This window comes from Engystomops pustulosus, chromosome 8 (genome assembly GCF_040894005.1).
Source record: "Engystomops pustulosus chromosome 8, aEngPut4.maternal, whole genome shotgun sequence".
Lineage (NCBI taxonomy): Eukaryota > Metazoa > Chordata > Amphibia > Anura > Leptodactylidae > Engystomops > Engystomops pustulosus.
The window spans coordinates 117,428,727-117,448,375 of NC_092418.1; the positions used below are offsets into that span (position 1 = coordinate 117,428,727).

The 19,649-nt window shown below is 42.8% G+C and overlaps 2 protein-coding genes across 7 annotated transcripts in view; one reads left to right on the top strand and one right to left on the bottom strand.

Annotated features, from left to right (window-relative positions):
- The window catches only part of SPEG (striated muscle enriched protein kinase), a 201,723-nt gene that overhangs the window by 22,964 nt on the left and 159,110 nt on the right, over positions 1-19,649 (bottom strand). For all 6 annotated transcript variants that reach the window (XM_072122366.1, XM_072122364.1, XM_072122365.1 and 3 more), the window contains 16 exons: positions 18,703-18,909; positions 18,487-18,610; positions 18,178-18,350; positions 17,762-17,874; positions 17,515-17,683; positions 17,005-17,098; positions 15,698-15,898; positions 15,012-15,072; positions 14,670-14,747; positions 13,826-13,995; positions 10,590-10,616; positions 10,290-10,442; positions 8,671-8,713; positions 7,624-7,692; positions 4,375-7,537; positions 3,342-3,482 (listed from right to left, as the gene is read on the bottom strand). In XM_072122366.1, coding sequence (XP_071978467.1) covers positions 3,342-3,482; positions 4,375-7,537; positions 7,624-7,692; positions 8,671-8,713; positions 10,290-10,442; positions 10,590-10,616; positions 13,826-13,995; positions 14,670-14,747; positions 15,012-15,072; positions 15,698-15,898; positions 17,005-17,098; positions 17,515-17,683; positions 17,762-17,874; positions 18,178-18,350; positions 18,487-18,610; positions 18,703-18,909 — 4,986 coding nt within the window. The remainder of the gene's footprint in view (positions 1-3,341; positions 3,483-4,374; positions 7,538-7,623; positions 7,693-8,670; positions 8,714-10,289; positions 10,443-10,589; positions 10,617-13,825; positions 13,996-14,669; positions 14,748-15,011; positions 15,073-15,697; positions 15,899-17,004; positions 17,099-17,514; positions 17,684-17,761; positions 17,875-18,177; positions 18,351-18,486; positions 18,611-18,702; positions 18,910-19,649) is intronic.
- On the top strand, positions 222-2,292 carry LOC140075933 (tubulin alpha-1A chain-like). Its single transcript, XM_072122369.1, has 4 exons — positions 222-365; positions 739-961; positions 1,035-1,183; positions 1,309-2,292. Exons 1-4 carry the CDS (start codon positions 363-365, stop codon positions 2,290-2,292), a joined length of 1,359 nt encoding a protein of 452 aa, XP_071978470.1. The 5' UTR covers positions 222-362.

Genomic DNA, 19,649 nt, shown 5'->3' on the forward strand with positions numbered 1-19,649 from the left:
GAAAAAATTATTGGCAAAATACTGCAAGAAACTTATCATTTTACACAATAGCAACTGGATGATCCCCAATATAATGAGACGCGTCTCCCCTCAGGTTTCCCTCTCTGCCTCCCTCCAGGCTCCCGGCTCCTGCCCTGGGGGTCACATTGTACCTGGTTACAGTTGTGTTGTGCTGGGTGTATTGTGTTATACAGAGGGCAGGGCTCCTGGAGACAGGGGGAGGGGGTCACCTGCCCTGCTGGGCTCCTCTCACCTCCCCCTGCCCCTATATATAGAGAGGAGAGGAGAGAGAGGACAGAACCCCTCCACATCCGAGGACCTAACTCATCGGAGCCAGGAGACCTACATCTACATCCATCACCATGGTGAGAGGCCAAACTCATCTGTACTACCTCAGCTATACAATATCTATACAATATCAACTATACAATCTCATCTGTACAATCTCATCTGTACAATCTCATCTTTACAATATCTATACAATCTCATCTGTGCAATATCTATACAATCTCATCTGTACAATATCTACTGTACAAGCTATATAACTATATTTATCTACGTTGCATATATGTGTGTTTATTCTCCAAGCTTTTAGTTACAATGTTTCAGTCTATACTGATCTGTCTTCTATCCATCATGTCTTCCATACATCTTCTGTGTCTTCTCCATTCCTCCATGTATGGTCTCCTTCCTCTCCCTACATTCTGACCCTCATCTGTCCACCCTTATCCCATACAGAGGGAATGTATCTCAGTCCACGTTGGCCAGGCTGGAGTGCAGATCGGCAATGCCTGCTGGGAGTTGTACTGCCTGGAACATGGCATCCAGCCGGACGGGCAGATGCCCAGTGACAAGACCATCGGTGGAGGAGATGATTCCTTCAACACCTTCTTCAGTGAGACCGGAGCTGGTAAACATGTCCCCCGCGCTGTGTTTGTGGACCTGGAGCCCACTGTGATCGGTGAGTAGATCTGCTCAGGGATTGTCTATGACTGATGGATGGAAGGTTCAGGATAGAAATGTTCCTCCTACAGATGAAGTGAGAACTGGAACCTACAGACAACTCTTCCACCCTGAGCAGCTCATCACCGGCAAGGAAGACGCTGCCAATAACTACGCCCGGGGCCATTACACCATCGGCAAGGAGATCATTGACCTGGTGCTGGACAGGATCCGCAAGCTGGTGAGTTCAGGGACGTGTTCATATATCCTCAAATGCTAATGACCTTCATTGTAGAATTTAGAAGATTCCTGTTTTCTTTATTAACTATCATATGACGTCTGACTTTTCTGTGTCTCCTCCTTCAGGCTGATCAGTGCACGGGTCTCCAGGGCTTCCTTATCTTCCACAGTTTTGGTGGTGGCACTGGATCCGGCTTCACCTCCCTCTTGATGGAACGTCTCTCCGTTGACTATGGCAAGAAGTCCAAGCTAGAGTTCTCCATCTACCCTGCCCCCCAGATCTCCACCGCTGTGGTTGAACCATACAACTCCATCCTCACCACCCACACCACCCTGGAGCACTCTGACTGTGCCTTCATGGTGGACAATGAGGCCATCTATGACATCTGCCGTAGGAACCTGGACATTGAGCGCCCGACCTACACTAACCTGAACCGTCTGATTGGCCAGATTGTGTCCTCCATCACGGCCTCTCTCAGGTTTGATGGGGCTCTGAATGTGGACTTGACAGAGTTCCAGACCAACCTGGTGCCCTACCCCCGTATCCACTTCCCCCTGGCCACCTATGCCCCGGTCATCTCTGCAGAGAAGGCTTACCATGAGCAGCTCTCTGTGTCTGAGATCACCAATGCCTGCTTCGAGCCGGCCAACCAGATGGTGAAATGTGACCCCAGACATGGCAAATACATGGCCTGCTGCCTGCTCTACCGTGGTGATGTGGTGCCCAAAGATGTCAATGCTGCAATTGCCACAGTCAAGACCAAGCGCACCATCCAGTTTGTGGACTGGTGCCCCACAGGTTTCAAAGTTGGCATCAATTACCAGCCACCAACTGTGGTTCCCGGTGGAGACTTGGCCAAGGTGCAGCGTGCCGTGTGCATGCTGAGTAACACCACCGCCATCGCCGAGGCCTGGGCTCGCCTGGACCACAAGTTTGACCTGATGTATGCCAAGCGCGCCTTTGTGCACTGGTATGTGGGCGAGGGAATGGAGGAAGGAGAGTTCTCCGAGGCTCGGGAGGACATGGCCGCCCTGGAGAAGGATTACGAAGAGGTCGGCACTGACAGCGTGGAAGGAGAGGGGGAAGGAGAGGAGGGAGAGGAATATTAAAGTGTAATTGATCTGTGACACTGCCTCTTGTGTCATCTCAAATAAATAATTTATTTTATTGTCTGTTGTGCTTCTTCAGCTTCTTTACTATTAATGTAATGATGATATGGAAGTTACACGTATATAACTAAGACTAAGTCTTCTGCCATAGAGACCTCCTTTATCCATAAGTGGCAGTAGAGCAGAATTTACGTATGAGCAGAATATGCCTATAGGCAATATTAGTTGAAAGGCAAGAACTCCCCATTTACATAGAAACCTAATAATATGTATCAATATGTCATTTTAGTATATTTTTATTGTGGGCATTCACTGTCCTATGGAAGGGGGACAACCAGCAAGGGCGGGGGAAGATTGTGTTCCTCTAGTGTTCCCAAAGTGTTCAACATTTTTATTCAGAAATAGTGCTGGGAATATAAGAAACTTTGTAATATATATTATAAAGGCATAATACTTCTATCTGCTTTACTTTTACCTGGTTTTTACATAGTAGTCTATTGAGAGGTGGGGGCGATAGAAGAGATACACATGATGCAATTTGCAGCAATAAGAACTCAAAGTAAATTGATAAATCATTCACAAGCTGGTAGCAGCCTCCCCCACCCCTACCCTCTCCATAGACTTCTTTAAAGGAGCCTTAATGTTGGTACTATTAGAACCTCTGGTGCTCACACTGCTGTTCTCTGAGCTCTGTTTCCAAACCCCATCCCCTCTATTCTGGATGAAAGCTGTAGTATGCTTGTGACTGAATGCTACAGAAGTCACCTAGATAAAGGGGAGGAACTGTGGAGCAGCCCCATGCAGAGAGCTAAGGGAGCTACAGTGTGAGGACAGTACTCTATCCCACCAGGGTCTTGTGTGACAACCCCTTTGGATTTATACGTTACCATCTTCAAATGTAAAGTGTAAAGCATTAGACCTCAGGAAGGTAATACTTGGGAATATTATGGTTAATGTTTTGTTCATGTTTTTTCCTATTTATGTATAGTTACATAAAAATAAATTTGTTAATAAAAAAAGAATTGATGATTTCCGACTCCACCTCCTACCTGACTCGTTGCGGATGTACTGTCTTCCTACTATGCTGCCGTCTTCCGTCATCAGGCTGGCGGGAATGCTGGGCTGCGAGGTCATCTTGTCCTTCTTACTCCGTGACAGTCCCCAGCGATCCCACCTGGATCTCCTCTCATCTGGAAGAGTGGGATTTAGGTTATTTACTAAGCAGCATATCCCCACCAAACTGCCCCCAAATATTCCCCAGCAGGATGACAGAGGTGGAGCGTGGCACATGGCGAGGTATCTTCTAACCATCATGTCTGGTGTAGCAGATCAGCTCCATCAAACTAAATGTGTCACTAAAAGTGTAGCTATGGAAGACTATGGAAACTATGTACAGTGTTAGGTGTTGTCCCTGCAGAAATGTGCAATCCTACATTTGTGTGTGTTGTTAGTAGCAGCAGGACAGTGAAATATGGATTTATATTCCAAAACTGCAGCTTCACCAATGGCACTGGCTGCTTGTGCTCACACTGCTGTGCTCTGAACTCTCTGCAGTCAGTGCCAGGAATTGTTGCTAAAGAAATGTGTAATGATTCCATTGTGTGTGTGTGTTAGTAGAAGACTGAGAAAATGGATTTATATTTTAGGATTTTAGTCTCACCAAGTGCACTGGGGGTTTGCTCTCACACTGCTTTGCTCTTCACTCTCTGCATTGAGCTGTCCCTACGCCAATCCTCACTGCTCTGAGTTATAGTTGAAGCAACAATCAATCATTGCAGACGTGAGTAGTTCAATGAAGAGCACAGAACACAACAGTGCAAGTTCAAATCCCTAGTGCACTTGGAGAAGCTACAATCCTGGAATATAAATCCATAGTCCTGCTGCTACTAAGAACATGCACAGGTATGATTACACAGATATCCAGGAGCCATACACTGGCTGCAGTTTGCATGGTGAAAGCTAACATGAGATGTTGTCTCTACTGTTTTTTGGATAGTGAAGTACTGTACTCCAATATTTTTGGAGTTGAGTCTCTATGCCCACATGTGACCCTCAATACATCGACATATTATTGGTACTCGCCTTTCTCCACCATTTCTGATTTGATGCTGAGCCCTGAGTTGACAGACTCTTTGGAACGTGATGCACCAGACTGAGAGGCGAGCTGATTCTGGGGTATTTCCAACTTTCTCAAGTTCTCCCCTTCTGAGTTGGACCTCCTGAGCAGCGATAAGAGTGGGGTTCTTCTCTCCGGTCTATCCTCCCTTCTGTCCCCAGGCTCGGATTCTCTTCTTTCTTCAGACTGGCTCCTTAGTTTTGAGGACAAGCGGTCCATGGTGCTTCCTATCTTCTTCCTCATTGCCAACACTGGGGAGTCGCTGGCCTTCTTCTGCTCTCTAGCCACACTCTCGGAGATGGTTTCAATGGACCCTTTCTCTGATTTTAGGCTCTCTGTGTCTTTCCTTTCTTTGGAGCTTCCTCTTCCTAAAGTCCAAGAAAGTCGTCTCCCCTGAGAGCTTGTTCCATCATCTTCTGATGGCTTTTGCTTACGCTCAGTAGGTGGAGTTTTCCGGCTAAAGCGTTGAGATAGCCGTCTCATAAAGCTGGGATCTCTTTCTGTACTTGACAGGTCCTGCATAGATCTTGACCTATCATCCAGTCCTAGAGCTGCAGGAACTAGAAACTCGAGTGGGACACCTACAGGACTGGGCCGATACATTTCCTCCTCTCGGGAAGCATGTGCAGCTGCTAAATTCTTCTCCTCGGACCAAGTCCTTGTTAACATCTTCAGACCTCGAGTCAGAGAAGATTCACGATTTCTCTTAAACTTAGCCTCAAACACTTCTTCAGAATCTATGTTGCTGATATAGTTGAGGCTATCTGAGCTTCCAGTTTTAGGTGGCTCTTTAACTTTGGAAAATGCCGGGGGCTGTGCTGCTCCTTCATCTATGGTTACTTTCCGAACAGCATTGACAGCTGTGGATGAGTTAGGTTTTTCCTCTGAAGGTCTTTCTTCTAGGCTGGATTGGGCAGGGGGACTCCCAATCTGTGTGTCTTGTACTTGAGGCTCTTCCTGTGGTGTATCACACTGCAGAGTTTGCATCATTGCTGCATAAGGTGATGGCTTTGGGGTCACTGTGTTTGCAGTTTGGGGTTTGGCAACAGAGTCTCTCACTGCTGAAAGTTGAGGATCTGGAGTCTTCTTTTCGATTTGTGAAGGCTCTTTATTTTGCACAGACAAAGTTGAAGGCACGGAGGCAGATTTATTCATATAGGCTGGAAAAGAAGGTGCAACACCTCCAGGTCTTGGCAAAGTTGATGTAGATATGTCTGGGCTTGGTGAGGAAGACTGCATAACACTAGAACTTGGCAAGAGAGTTGAAGAAACCTGGGACCTTGGCAAAGTTGATGAAGAAACTGGTTTACTTGGTATAGATGTTGTGATGACTGAACTTGGTAAAGAAGATGGGAGACTTGCTGGTCTTGACAAAGTTGATGGAGCTGATGGTAGACTTGATGAAGAAGACTTTAAAGAACCTGAACTTGATAATGGAGTTGGAACAATGGTTGGTTCACTCAGTGAAGGAGATGAGACAACTGATGATCTTGACAAAGGAGATTTTGCAGTTGATAGACTCGGTATTGTTGACTGAACTGTAGTTGAGGTCTCATTTTTCTGGACAGAAGCAACTGATGAAACTGTTGTGGGAATTTTGGTTTGTGCTGGTAAAGGCTTGGTGTCTGAAGATACTGAATCTTGTTTTGGAACAAGATTTGGCAACACATCCTCCACTGTTTTTGATGTGGACTCTTCAGCTGGCAAAGGTTTTGGTGAAACTCGCTCTGCAGGACCATCGCTTTTGCTACTTTCTGTCATATACTTTTGAGTTGGCATTGAAGGTGGTCTCCCTGACTGAATACTTGGTATTTCTTTTTTGGCTATTGTGTCCTCCACCATAGCAATCACTTTTGGAGGTATCATTTCTGAATTCTCTTCTTTAGAGTGTTTAGTCTTTAGTGTTGGGGACTTGTCCTTCTCATCAACTTTGCTGTTCTGAGTTTCCACAGCAATATCTTCTGTCGATCGATCAGGATCTGGAGTCAAAGATTTGGGAGGAATCTCACGAGGAGTCTGAGGACGGGAATCGAAACGTGACTGGTCTGTTAGGGCAGACAGAGATGGAGACTCCTTTAACCGCTGTGCCTCCAATTGAGCTAAAGGTATCTCCAAGGGGGCTCCAGACCTACGATGTAGAACTAGAGGTTCTGTGTCCCCATGTGAAAAAGAGCTGGTTTTTCTTAAGACTCTTTCATCTGATGCGTCACGACCAGGAGCAGCCTCACTAGAAGCAGCACGTGTCAATTTTATTGCTGGGATGGGTGAAGGTTGTATGTTCTCGGAACGCGGAGATCGTGGTGACATCTGTTTTTTATCAATGGAAAGGGTTTCCATTAGTGGCCCTCGAAGACCACTGAGTTTGCCGTCTGCAGAGCTGCCCCTCAATAACCTCTGCCGCATCAACTCTAAACGTTGGGCATACTCCTCATCAGCCGAATCTAGCTTTCGTCGCCTCATTGGGCTGCGGTTTCGTGTAGGTAGCTCCATGGATGCAGCTTTGGTCATACCTCTGTCAAGTCTATCTCTTTCTTCTCCATCTTCACTGGATACATTGAGTAAGAGAGCACTATCAGCAGAACTTCCTCTTCTCAGCTCACCTCTTCGGGCTGTCACTAGTTCTTCATCAGGAACCTCTGAGGATTCAAGACTTGATCCTTTCCTAAGGGTCTTCCTTTGTTGTTCCTTTTTGTTAGATTCTGAGATCTCATCATCTGAAGAGGAGCCAACTTCTGCCTCGGTCGATTTCTTTCTCGTGAGTGACCCCTTAGGACGTTTACTCAGCTCTGCCACCTCTCTAGGTTGCACTTCTGATTCCACGATTGTGCTATCGACGCCATCCTCCTCCTTTTCCAGATTCTCTGAAATGTTGGTATCTTCCGGGAACTGAGAAAGCTCCTCATCTGTTGGGATTTCATTAAGGGACATGCGAGAACCAGAGAACTGTACTTGAAGTGGCATAGGGACATATGGGAGCTCTTCAAGGTCATCTGAGTCTGAAGAAGATGAAAGGCTTGTTGACTCCTTAGGATGCCTGGGGACGGCAATGGACAAGTGGTTGCTTGTGTCTTGGAGGAGCTCAGGAATAGATCTCATCACCATGTTGGATTTAAAGCTGATTAAAGATCGCTGAAGAAGAAAAAGTCATGGGAAAATTACTTTATGACCCGGTGCAAAACCAAAAACAGCATCTAATTTTGTGGTCTGTAACTTACCTGCCACTTGCGACGGGACTGGAAGAGTTTAATGTGATCTGTGCTGATGTTTTTTCCTTTCGCTAAAGTCTGAAGTTATACATATAAAATAAAGTAAAAAATATTTTCAATGAAAATCATTCACCACAATACAATTTTTTTTGGAAAAATTGGAAATCATGATGTGATGCTTAGCCGGATACTAGTTCCTAGGGTTCCTGAGAAATCTTAGGTCATTCTCCATAGGCAATGGTCTCCAGTTGTCTCATATTCTTGGGCTGCAGATGCTGAATCTACCTTCTTCAGATCCCACATACTTACAGAACTTCTTCTGAAGCTCAGCCTTGAGCAGGTTTGGCTTCACTGTCCTGTTGCTCAATGCTGCCCAGTTCCAGCTTCCGCACAGAAGGAATGTAAGAGATCTCCTTACGGATGCTGCCAATTAAGGCCACCACGGAGGCGTGTGGAGTCTTATAGCCATGGATGCTCCACTAGGGGGATTCTGGGAAGATATGCAAAATTTTCCAGAATGGGATAAGGAAAACCAGGCCTCTTTTAGCTCCTTGTAAGGCAGTTCCCTTGACATCAAGCATGACCTACAAGAAGCCTAATGACATGATGCGGGAAGGCATTCCATATTATTATACGTGATTGAGTAGTTCTTCTTCTCCACACGTCAAAGGAACCAAGACACTCCCCAACTGAGCTACCACCGAGCCTCGAGGAAGACGCAACTTGGGCAACTTTGTACTTTTCAGGAGGACATTGATGAATAAACCTCAACTATGAGTCAATCAATAGATGATTGGCTGTCGGGGTCTTCAAACCCATAAACAATCTTTGGTGGGATTTTAAGAAAACGGTTCCAACAAACAAATCCAAGAATATTGTTGTACTGCAGACCATTGCCCAGGAGGAATGGACCCGATTCTGGTGTCTCCTGAAAGGAACATCCGGAAACTGAAACCATTAAAGCCACCGAGGTCATGCAGGACGGCTGACTGCACGACTTCGATATCGCACATATGCAAATTTAAGAAATCACTTCCACCCTAAGTCATTGCTCACCTTGAACCAGGGGTGCTCCAGACTCTCTTCAGCATTGGGCCTCCTATACAGACAAACGGGAATATTAACAATGTTGCCCTTATACATAAGATTGTAGACTTAGTGGAGGTGCACAAAGAGCCCCTATACATGACCTTTATATACTTTTATACAGTATATAGCCCCTATACATGACCTTTATATACTTTTATATATAGCCCCTATACATGACCTTTATATACTTTTATACAGTATATAGCCCCTATACATGACCTTTATATACTTTTATATATAGCCCCTATACATGACCTTTATATACTTTTATATATAGCCCCTATACATGACCTTTATGTACTTTTATATATAGCCCCTATACATGACCTTTATATACTTTTATATATAGCCCCTATACATGACCTTTATGTACTTTTATATATAGCCCCTATACATGAGTTTTATATACTTTTATATATAGCCCCTACACATGAGTTTTATATACTTTTATATATAGCCCCTACACATGAGTTTTATATACTTTTATATATAGCCCCTACACATGAGTTTTATATACTTTTATATATAGCCCCTATACATGACTTTTATGTACTTTTATATATAGCCCCTATACATGACCTTTATGTACTTTTATATATAGCCCCTATACATGACTTTTATATACTTTTATATATAGCCCCTATACATGACTTTTATATACTTTTATATATAGCCCCTATACATGAGTTTTATATACTTTTATATATAGCCCCTACACATGAGTTTTATATACTTTTATATATAGCCCCTACACTTGACCTTTATATACTTTTATATATAGCCCCTATACATGACTTTTATGTACTTTTATATATAGCCCCTATACATGACTTTTATATACTTTTATATATAGCCCCTACACATGAGTTTTATATACTTTTATATATAGCCCCTACACATGAGTTTTATATACTTTTATATATAGCCCCTACACTTGACCTTTATATACTTTTATATATAGCCCCTATACATGACTTTTATGTACTTTTATATATAGCCCCTATACATGACCTTTATGTACTTTTATATATAGCCCCTATACATGACTTTTATATACTTTTATATATAGCCCCTACACATGAGTTTTATATACTTTTATATATAGCCCCTATACATGACTTTTATATACTTTTATATATAGCCCCTACACATGAGTTTTATATACTTTCATATATAGCCCCTACACATGAGTTTTATATACTTTTATATATAGCCTCTATACATGACTTTTATATACTTTTATATATAGCCCCTATACATGACTTTTATATACTTTTATATATAGCGTCTATACATGTCTTTTATATACTTTTATATATAGCCCCTATACATGTCTTTTATATACTTTTATATATAGCCCCTATACATGACCTTTATATACTTTTATATATATATAATATATATATTTATATATTTGGTGCTCCGCTGACCCATGTTCATGCCCCTTATGCCCTCCCCGTAGGGTTCAGTAAATAATTGACAGAGGATATAAGAGCGCTGGATATCATGTAACACATCCATATACAGGGCAGGTGTTGTCTGACCAGAGACAAAGGAGAGATGGAAGCTCCACCGCAGCTACTCACAGTTTCTCATTTCCAAGAACCTTAATTAAGAATCCTCTCGCCTCGCGGGTCAGATCAGCGAACATCTTCTCCTCAAACGCCACCGTGTAACCGCGAATATTCATCAGTGTGGTGTAATCATTCTCCCCAACAAAGGGAGACACCCCGGTCACACTGCAAGGGGTTAACACAGGTTATACAGTAATGTCACCAACATATAAAGTGTGTATTATATACAACATGTAGTAATAAGAGAACAGTGACCAAGAGACAGGAAGCAACTTTATATATTATACAAAAATCATCGTAATAACAGCTCACCATAAATATGTCAGGACCCCGACCGGCCTGCAAAACAAAGAGAATTATAGTAGTTATATCCCTGTACATAGGGGGCAGTATTATAGTAGTTATATTCCTGTACATAGGGGGCAGTATTATAGTAGTTATATCCCTGTACATAGGGGGCAGTATTATAGTAGTTATATTCTTGTACATAGGAGGCAGTATTATAGTAGTTATATTCTTGTACATAGGGGGCAGTATTATAGTAGTTATATCCCTGTACATAGGGGGCAGTATTATAGTAGTTATATCCCTGTACATAGGGGGCAGTATTATAGTAGTTATATTCTTGTACATAGGGGGCAGTATTATAGTAGTTATATTCCTGTACATAGGGGGCAGTATTATAGTAGTTATATCCCTGTACATAGGGGGCAGTATTATAGTAGTTATATTCTTGTACATAGGAGGCAGTATTATAGTAGTTATATTCTTGTACATAGGGGGCAGTATTATAGTAGTTATATTCTTGTACATAGGGGGCAGTATTATAGTAGTTATATTCTTGTACATAGGGGCAGTATTATAGTAGTTATATTCCTGTACATAGGGGGCAGTATTATAGAAGTTATATTTCTGTACATAGGGGCAGTATTATAGTAGTTATATTCCTGTACATAGGGGCAGTATTATAGTAGTTATATTCCTGTACATAGGGGCCAGTATTATAGTAGTTATATTCCTGTACATAGAGGGCATTATTATAGTAGTTATATCCCTGTACATAGGGGGCAGTATTATAGTAGTTATATTATTGTACATAGTGGGCAGTATTATAGTAGTTATATTCCTGTACATAGAGGGCATTATTATAGTAGTTATATCCCTGTACATAGGGGGCAGTATTATAGTAGTTATATTCCTGTACATAGGAGGCAGTATTATAGTAGTTATATTCCTGTACATAGGGGACAGTATTATAGTAGTTATATTCTTGTACATAGGGGGCAGTATTATAGTAGTTATATTCCTGTACATAGGGGGCAGTATTATAGTAGTTATATTCCTGTACATAGGGGACAGTATTATAGTAGTTATATTCTTGTACATAGGGGGCAGTATTATAGTAGTTATATTCCTGTACATAGGGGGCAGTATTATAGTAGTTATATTCTTGTACATAGGGGGCAGTATTATAGTAGTTATATTCCTGTACATAGGGGGCAGTATTATAGTAGTTATATTCCTGTACATAGGGGGCAGTATTATAGTAGTTATATTCCTGTACATAGGGGTCAGTATTATAGTAGTTATATTCTTGTACATAGGGGCAGTATTATAGTAGTTATATTCCTGTACATAGGGGGCAGTATTATAGTAGTTATATTCCTGTACATAGGGGGCAGTATTATAGTAGTTATATTCCTGTACATAGGGGTCAGTATTATAGTAGTTATATTCTTGTACATAGGGGCAGTATTATAGTAGTTATATTCCTGTACATAGGGGGCAGTATTATAGTAGTTATATTCCTGTACATAGGGGGCAGTATTATAGTAGTTATATTCCTGTACATAGGGGGCAGTATTATAGTAGTTATATTCTTGTACATAGGGGTCAGTATTATTGCTGTTATATTCCTGTACATAGGGGGCAGTATTATAGCAGTTATATTCTTGTACATAGGGGCAGTATTATAGTAGTTATATTCCTGTACATAGGGGGCAGTATTATAGTAGTTATATTCCTGTACATAGGGGTCAGTATTATTGTAGTTATATTCCTGTACATAGGGGGCAGTATTATAGTAGTTATATTCTTGTACATAGGGGGCAGTATTATAGTAGTTATATTCCTGTACATAGGGGCAGTATTATAGTAGTTATAGTCTTGTACATAGGGGGCAGTATTATAGTAGTTATATTCTTGTACATAGGGGGCAGTATTATAGTAGTTATATTCCTGTACATAGGGGGCAGTATTATAGTAGTTATATTCTTGTACATAGGGGGCCGTATTATAGTAGTTATATTCTTGTACATAGGGGGCAGTATTATAGTAGTTATATTCCTGTACATAGGGGGCAGTATTATAGTAGTTATATTCCTGTACATAGGGGGCAGTATTATAGTAGTTATATTCTTGTACATAGGGGTCAGTATTATAGTAGTTATATTCCTGTACATAGGGGGCAGTATTATAGTAGTTATATTCCTGTACATAGGGGGCAGTATTATAGTAGTTATATTCTTGTACATAGGGGGCAGTATTATAGTAGTTATATTCCTGTACATAGGGGGCAGTATTATAGTAGTTATATACTTGTACATAGGGGCAGTATTATAGTAGTTATATTCCTGTACATAGGGGGCAGTATTATAGTAGTTATATACTTGTACATAGGGGGCAGTATTATAGTAGTTATGTTCTTGTACATAGGGGGCAGTATTATAGTAGTTATATTCCTGTACATAGGGGGCAGTATTATAGTAGTTATATTCCTGTACATAGGGGGCAGTATTATAGTAGTTATATTCCTGTACATAGGGGGCAGTATTATAGTAGTTATATTCTTGTACATAGGGGACAGTATTATAGTAGTTATATTCCTGTACATAGGGGGCAGTATTATAGTAGTTATATTCTTGTACATAGGGGGCAGTATTATAGTAGTTATATTCCTGTACATAGGGGGCAGTATTATAGTAGTTATATTCTTGTACATAGGGGGCAGTATTATAGTAGTTATATTCCTGTACATAGGGAGCAGTATTATAGTAGTTGTATCCCTGTACATAGGGGGCAGTATTATAGTAGTTATATTCCTGTACATAGGGGGCAGTATTATAGTAGTTATATTCTTGTACATAGGGGGCAGTATTATAGTGGTTATATTCCTGTACATAGGGGACAGTATTATAGTAGTTATATCCCTGTACATAGGGGGCAGTATTATAGTAGTTATATTCCTGTACATAGGGGGCAGTATTATAGTAGTTATATTCCTGTACATAGGGGGCAGTATTATAGTAGTTATATTCTTGTACATAGGGGGCAGTATTATAGTAGTTATATTCTTGTACATAGGGGACAGTATTATAGTAGTTATATCCCTGTACATAGGGGGCAGTATTATAGTAGTTATATTCCTGTACATAGGAGGCAGTATTATAGTAGTTATATTCCTGTACATAGGGGGCAGTATTATAGTAGTTATATTCCTGTACATAGGAGGCAGTATTATATAGTATCTTTGCACATAGGGGCATTACCATATATCGGTGACTGGAGATATTGGCATCTGGTTTACAATTTCAGGTGCCACAAATTCGGGGGTCCCATATTTGCAATACTGTGGTTCGCCATTTAACTCCTGTGCATTCCCAAAATCACATATCCGAATCTGGTCACTGATCATGTCGGCCATTAAAATGTTCTCAGGCTGTAGAATAGACACATTGAAGATATCAATGTCGATGTACAATGTTACAATGTAGATAATTTGTTGCCATTTTGCCAATGTAATGACATCAGATACAATACTAAACTGCTGAATGCTCAGTGATATTGTACTATAACTACTACAAGTGCAGAGTATAGAGAAGGCTCCAAAGAAGAAAAATCAATATGACTCCTGAAGGTGAATACAATTACACTTGATCATCCAAGGAACATATTGGGGCTCATTTACTAAGGGTCCATCAGATGAATTTCTGTCAGGTTTCCCGAATATTTACGATTTGCCCTGATTTGCCTCGGATTGTGGCGCATCGGCGCCGGCTTTCAAGTGACATAAATCGGGGGGTGTGGCCATCGGACACCCGACCTATTCGGACAAACCGCGGAATTTAAAATTCAAATTGTGTTGCAAGATCAGCTCTCACATGCACCAGGAAGAAGAAGGTGAGTTCCGGCGGATCTCAGCGGGGAAGCAACACATTCAAGAAATTGGCGCACGCTGTATGTGAATCTCGGAAGCTCCGAATCCTCATAGGACATTCCGGATTGGCGGACGCAACGGGACGGGTAAGTAAATGTGCCCCATTATATCCATTATTATCCTTCCATGGACTTAAGGTCAAGAGTCAAAGCCACAAAATCAGAGAGAAAATTCACCTTAATATCTAGATGCAAAATGTTCTTATGGTGCAAATAATCTAATCCCTCCAGGATCTGCCGGACGAAGCATCGAATCTGGAGGAGGAAAAGAAAATGATGTCTCTGAATATCAAATAAAGAATCAATGGAAATGTGGACAAAGTCCATTACCTAAAGGGGTATTTCTACCATTACCATCTATGGCACAAATATGGAAACAATATACTAGTTCTAGGGGTAGTAGTAATATAGAGTATTATAGTAGAAGTTACATTGTTGCACTAACAATATCACAGCGGTTATTTGCATTATGGCACATGGGTGTCAGTATTACATTCTATATGAATTCCCTGCACTCACCTCTGATTCAGAGACTGAAGGCTTACGGACTATTCTGTCTAGAAGCTCCTCTTTGGAACAGCTACAATAAGTTAAGCAATACACTATTATGTTTAGGGGTGCACAGGTCAGTTATCTATGACATTATAGATTATGATAGTATATTCTGATTTGCTGTTATGAGTCTGGTGGAGTGCTAGCCCTTATTTGAGACCCACAAAATAAAATTAACCATGTAGATACCACTAGCATAATGGAGCATAGTATGGGAAACAAATGAGTAACAAATCTGAAACAATGAAAGAGACGTAGAAGCCAGAATCACCAGACTGATTGGGTATGGTAGGAAACTATCTATCCTCTCCAGGTTTGATACATTTCTCCTATTATCATGTAATTTCCACGCTGATGACATGTCCTTGGTATAGCATCCCCTTCCCTTAGATGCTGTCTGTTCCCTTCCTATGTTTTATTTTTCTGATTGTATATAATCAGACTAACCCTATATAAATCTATGGATAGTGTCTTAGTTATAGTCTCCATGTACAAAAAAATGACCTGACTGCTGAATCAGACTGCACACAGTTTATTTGTAGTCTGTTTCCATGGAGACACATTGGTGTAGTTGGGTGCTGTGTACATATAACAGTAGTTCTGCCTATGATGGTGTCACCCCGCACTGTTCAGCCTGTATAGTGTAAGGATACAGCTCCATGATGATGGTCAGCGCGCTCCTCTTCTCAAACACGTCATGGAAATAGACGATCCTCTCATGACTGAGTCGGGACAGGATACTCATCTCCCGCCGCGCCGTCTCCCTGGACGAACCTCTGGATGATATGAACTTTGCAGCAAAATCCTGGCCGCTGGTTTTCTCCACCACGTGTCGTACATAGGAGAAGGCACCTCTGTGGACGAGATGATGGAGGGACTATACTGCACCATGTAACAGATGTAGCACATCCTGAGATGTGTCTATAGGGAGGATGTTCTTTATGGATGTACTGTAAGGGCTAGAAACTGGGCCAAAGGAAACACATTTAAAGTGGAAGTCCGAATGTAGATATTATAAGAAGACTATTTAGAGGGTCTCAAGCCTTGTCCGCCTGCAGTGGCCACACATGGGGGGCATGATTCCCTTGACTTTTCGGAGAACCCCCAGTCTTACAGCAAATGGGTTCCTCAACTTGGATCTTCCATGTATCAAGCATTTATGGTGTGTAGTATATCCCCTCCTCCTTACTTACATTATCCTTGTCCTAGGATTACCTGGGGCCCCCATTTTATTTGCCAACTACAGCTACAAGGTTGGATGATACATGACATATCTGCAATGGGATCATTTTACAGACCTAATTTTATAAAGGATGGGGTCCATAGTGTCACCCACCTCTAAACACCTTCCCTACACCTAGAGGAGAGGAGGTACTACCATCACCCAGTCCTTGGGGCCCATAGTGTCACCCACCTCTAAACACCTTCCCTACACCTAGAGGAGAGGAGGTTCTAGCATCACCCAGTCCTTGGGGTCCATAGTGTCACCCACCTCTAAACACCTTCCCTACACCTAGAGGAGAGGAGGTTCTAGCATCACCCAGTCCTTGGGGTCCATAGTGTCACCCACCTCTAAACACCTTCCCTACACCTAGAGGAGAGGAGGTACTACCATCACCCAGTCCTTGGGGCCCATAGTGTCACCCACCTCTAAACACCTTCCCTACACCTAGAGGAGAGGAGGTTCTAGCATCACCCAGTCCTTGGGGTCCATAGTGTCACCCACCTCTAAACACCTTCCCTACACCTAGAGGAGAGGAGGTTCTACCATCACCCAGTCCTTGGGGCCCATAGTGTCACCCACCTCTAAACACCTTCCCTACACCTAGAGGAGAGGAGGTTCTACCATCACCCAGTCCGTGGGGCCCATAGTGTCACCCACCTCTAAACACCTTCCCTACACCTAGAGGAGAGGAGGTTCTACCATCACCCAGTCCGTGGGGCCCATAGTGTAACTCACCTTCCAATCTCCTTGTGAACGATGTAGTAATCAGAAAGCCGTCGAGACTTCAGTCCATCAGAATCGTCCTTCACTGACCCATTTCTTGGTTCATCTGTTGAAAAAGGATTTAAAAAGTCACCAATTATTAGGAGCCCCCAGGGCTGCTCCAGAAAGCATGTTTACCCCCTGTGACTCAAGGCACCAACTTGTAGTAGTGTCTGCAATGTCTATTGTTATCAGGGTCCTCCAACAATAATATGGTGATTAGGTAGGAAACAGTCCTCTCTTATCTGTGGTGGTTGGTGGTAACTGGTGTAGATTTCCTACAGTGACACCGCAGGACAGATAAAGCATTACACCACAAACCCCTACAAATGAATGGAGTGGCCAAAGCATGCAGGGACAAGCCGGATCCTCCAAAGCCAAAGATGCTCTTTAGCTGAAGGTCCTACATCGAGAACCCCATTTTCGTTTAGTTAAGTACTTAGTTAATAGTTCTAGTTTTTAACCAGACCTCCATTATCTTACCTTTGGAGACCTGCAGTTCGGCTTTACATGACACTTCTCCTGCCACATTGCGGGCTGTGCAGGTGTACACCCCCGAGTCCTCAGGGGCCGCGTTCAGGATAACCAAAGAGCACTCAGCGTCGTCATACACAAAGTTAAAGTGTCCGCTTTCCACCAAGAGCTTTCCGTCCTGAAGAAGAGGCAGAGGTGAGTACTGGGAGATACAGACCTTTGATTATGAAGGTAAAGAAGGGGAACCGGGCCGCACCTTGTACCACATAATATCCGGCACTGGTTTTCCTTCCACAACAACCACAAAGCGAGCCGTCTCTCCAGTCCTGATATCGATGTCTTCCATGATGGACTCAAAGCGAGGAGACTCTGAGGATTGCAGAACAAGTAGGTGCATCAAAGAAATAGTTGTTAGTGTATGCTGCTCCTGTGTAGACCTATCTGTCTCCATGGTTACAGACTACAAACTAACCCAATGTAGTCAGATCTTGCTGCCATGCTCTCTTCCATCTTTCAAGACATAGATGCAAAAGAGCAAGACTGACTTGTAGTCTGTAGCCATGGAGACGAATAAGAAAATATTGGAGCTGTGTACCGCGCGGAGGTTAGATCATGACCACATCTACGTGGTCCATGGCCACTATTGCATATTAAAGTTTGTGGCGTTGGTACCTGCCATCTCGATGCTGATGGTGCATTTGTCCGTGCCATACCGATTCCTGGCTTCAAACACCAGAGGTCCGAGATCCGACTTCTTGGGTTTGAAGATGGTGAGTGAGTGCTGGTCGTCATCCGGCATACTCATCTCACACACGCTGTCCACATTGCTCAGGATTGTGCCTGCTCTAGAGAGAAGGACTGGTGTTTATAATCATGCATAGGTAGGTAGGTACCACATAATAAGGTAGTGTATAGCAGATGGGACCTCTGGACCCGTTACATTGGAGCAGATGCATGGATCCGATCCCCAGCGGTTGTTACCTCCTCCAGGTGACCGTGGCATCCACGTGATTCAGCGTGACCGTGGCGCACAGGAGCTGACTCTCTACCATGTACAGCAGCTCTGGACGATCTGTGATGACTGGCGCCTCCCGCAGGTAAGGACCTGTAGCATCAAGTCAAATGTAAAAGAGTCCATATGGATTGGATTAACAGATCATCCAGAAAACATGTATCCCTGCCCTTTGTGCCTCGTACCTCGGTCTTGAAGTTTGACAAAGTCGCTGGAAGGTGAAGGTTTGCTGTGCGAAGTTGCGGTGTGTGTGACCACACGGAATAGGTACTGGTAGCCTTTAGTCAGCGACCTGACCACGTAGCTGGTCTCCCTCAGGTTGCTGGCGATGACCGTCCACTGGACAGAGCCCACGGCTTGCTGCTGCACGGAGTAGGTGAGCTGAGATACATCTGTGGACATAAGACATAGACAGGCAGTCCCCGGGTTACATACAAGATAGGGTCTGTAGGTTTGTCCTTAAGTTGAATTTGTATGTAAGTCGGAACTGTATATTTTATCATTGTAATCCCAGCCAGAACTTTTTTGGTCTCTGTGATAATTGGATTTTAAAAATGTTGGGTTGTCGTAAGAATCAATATTAACACTAAAGCCTCATTACAGACGCCTGTGATAACTGTTACAGCTGATTATTGCAGCCTAAGGATAAAGTACAGAAAATTACCAACATCCAGAGGTCTGTTTGTAACTAGGGGTCGTATGTAAGTCGAGTTTTCTTAAGTAGGGGACTGCCTGTATATGGATTTATATTCCAGGTTTGTAGTTTCTCACACTGTCCTCACACTGCTGTGCTCTGTGCTCTCTGCAGCCAGTGTTATGTATTGTTCCTGGAGAGATGTGTAATCAGACCTCACACTGCTGTGCTCTGTGCTCTCTGCAGCCAGTGTTAGGTAATGTTCCTAGAGAGATGTGTAATCAGACCTCACACTGCTGTGCTCTGTGCTCTCTGCAGCCAGTGTTATGTATTGTCCTTGGAGAGATGTGTAATGAGACCCCACACTGCTGTGCTCCGTGCTCTCTGCAGTCAGTGTTATGTATTGTCCCTGGAGAGATGTGTAATCAGACCTCACACTGCTGTGCTCTGTGCTCTCTGCAGCCAGTGTTATGTACTGTCCCTGGAGAGATGTGTAAT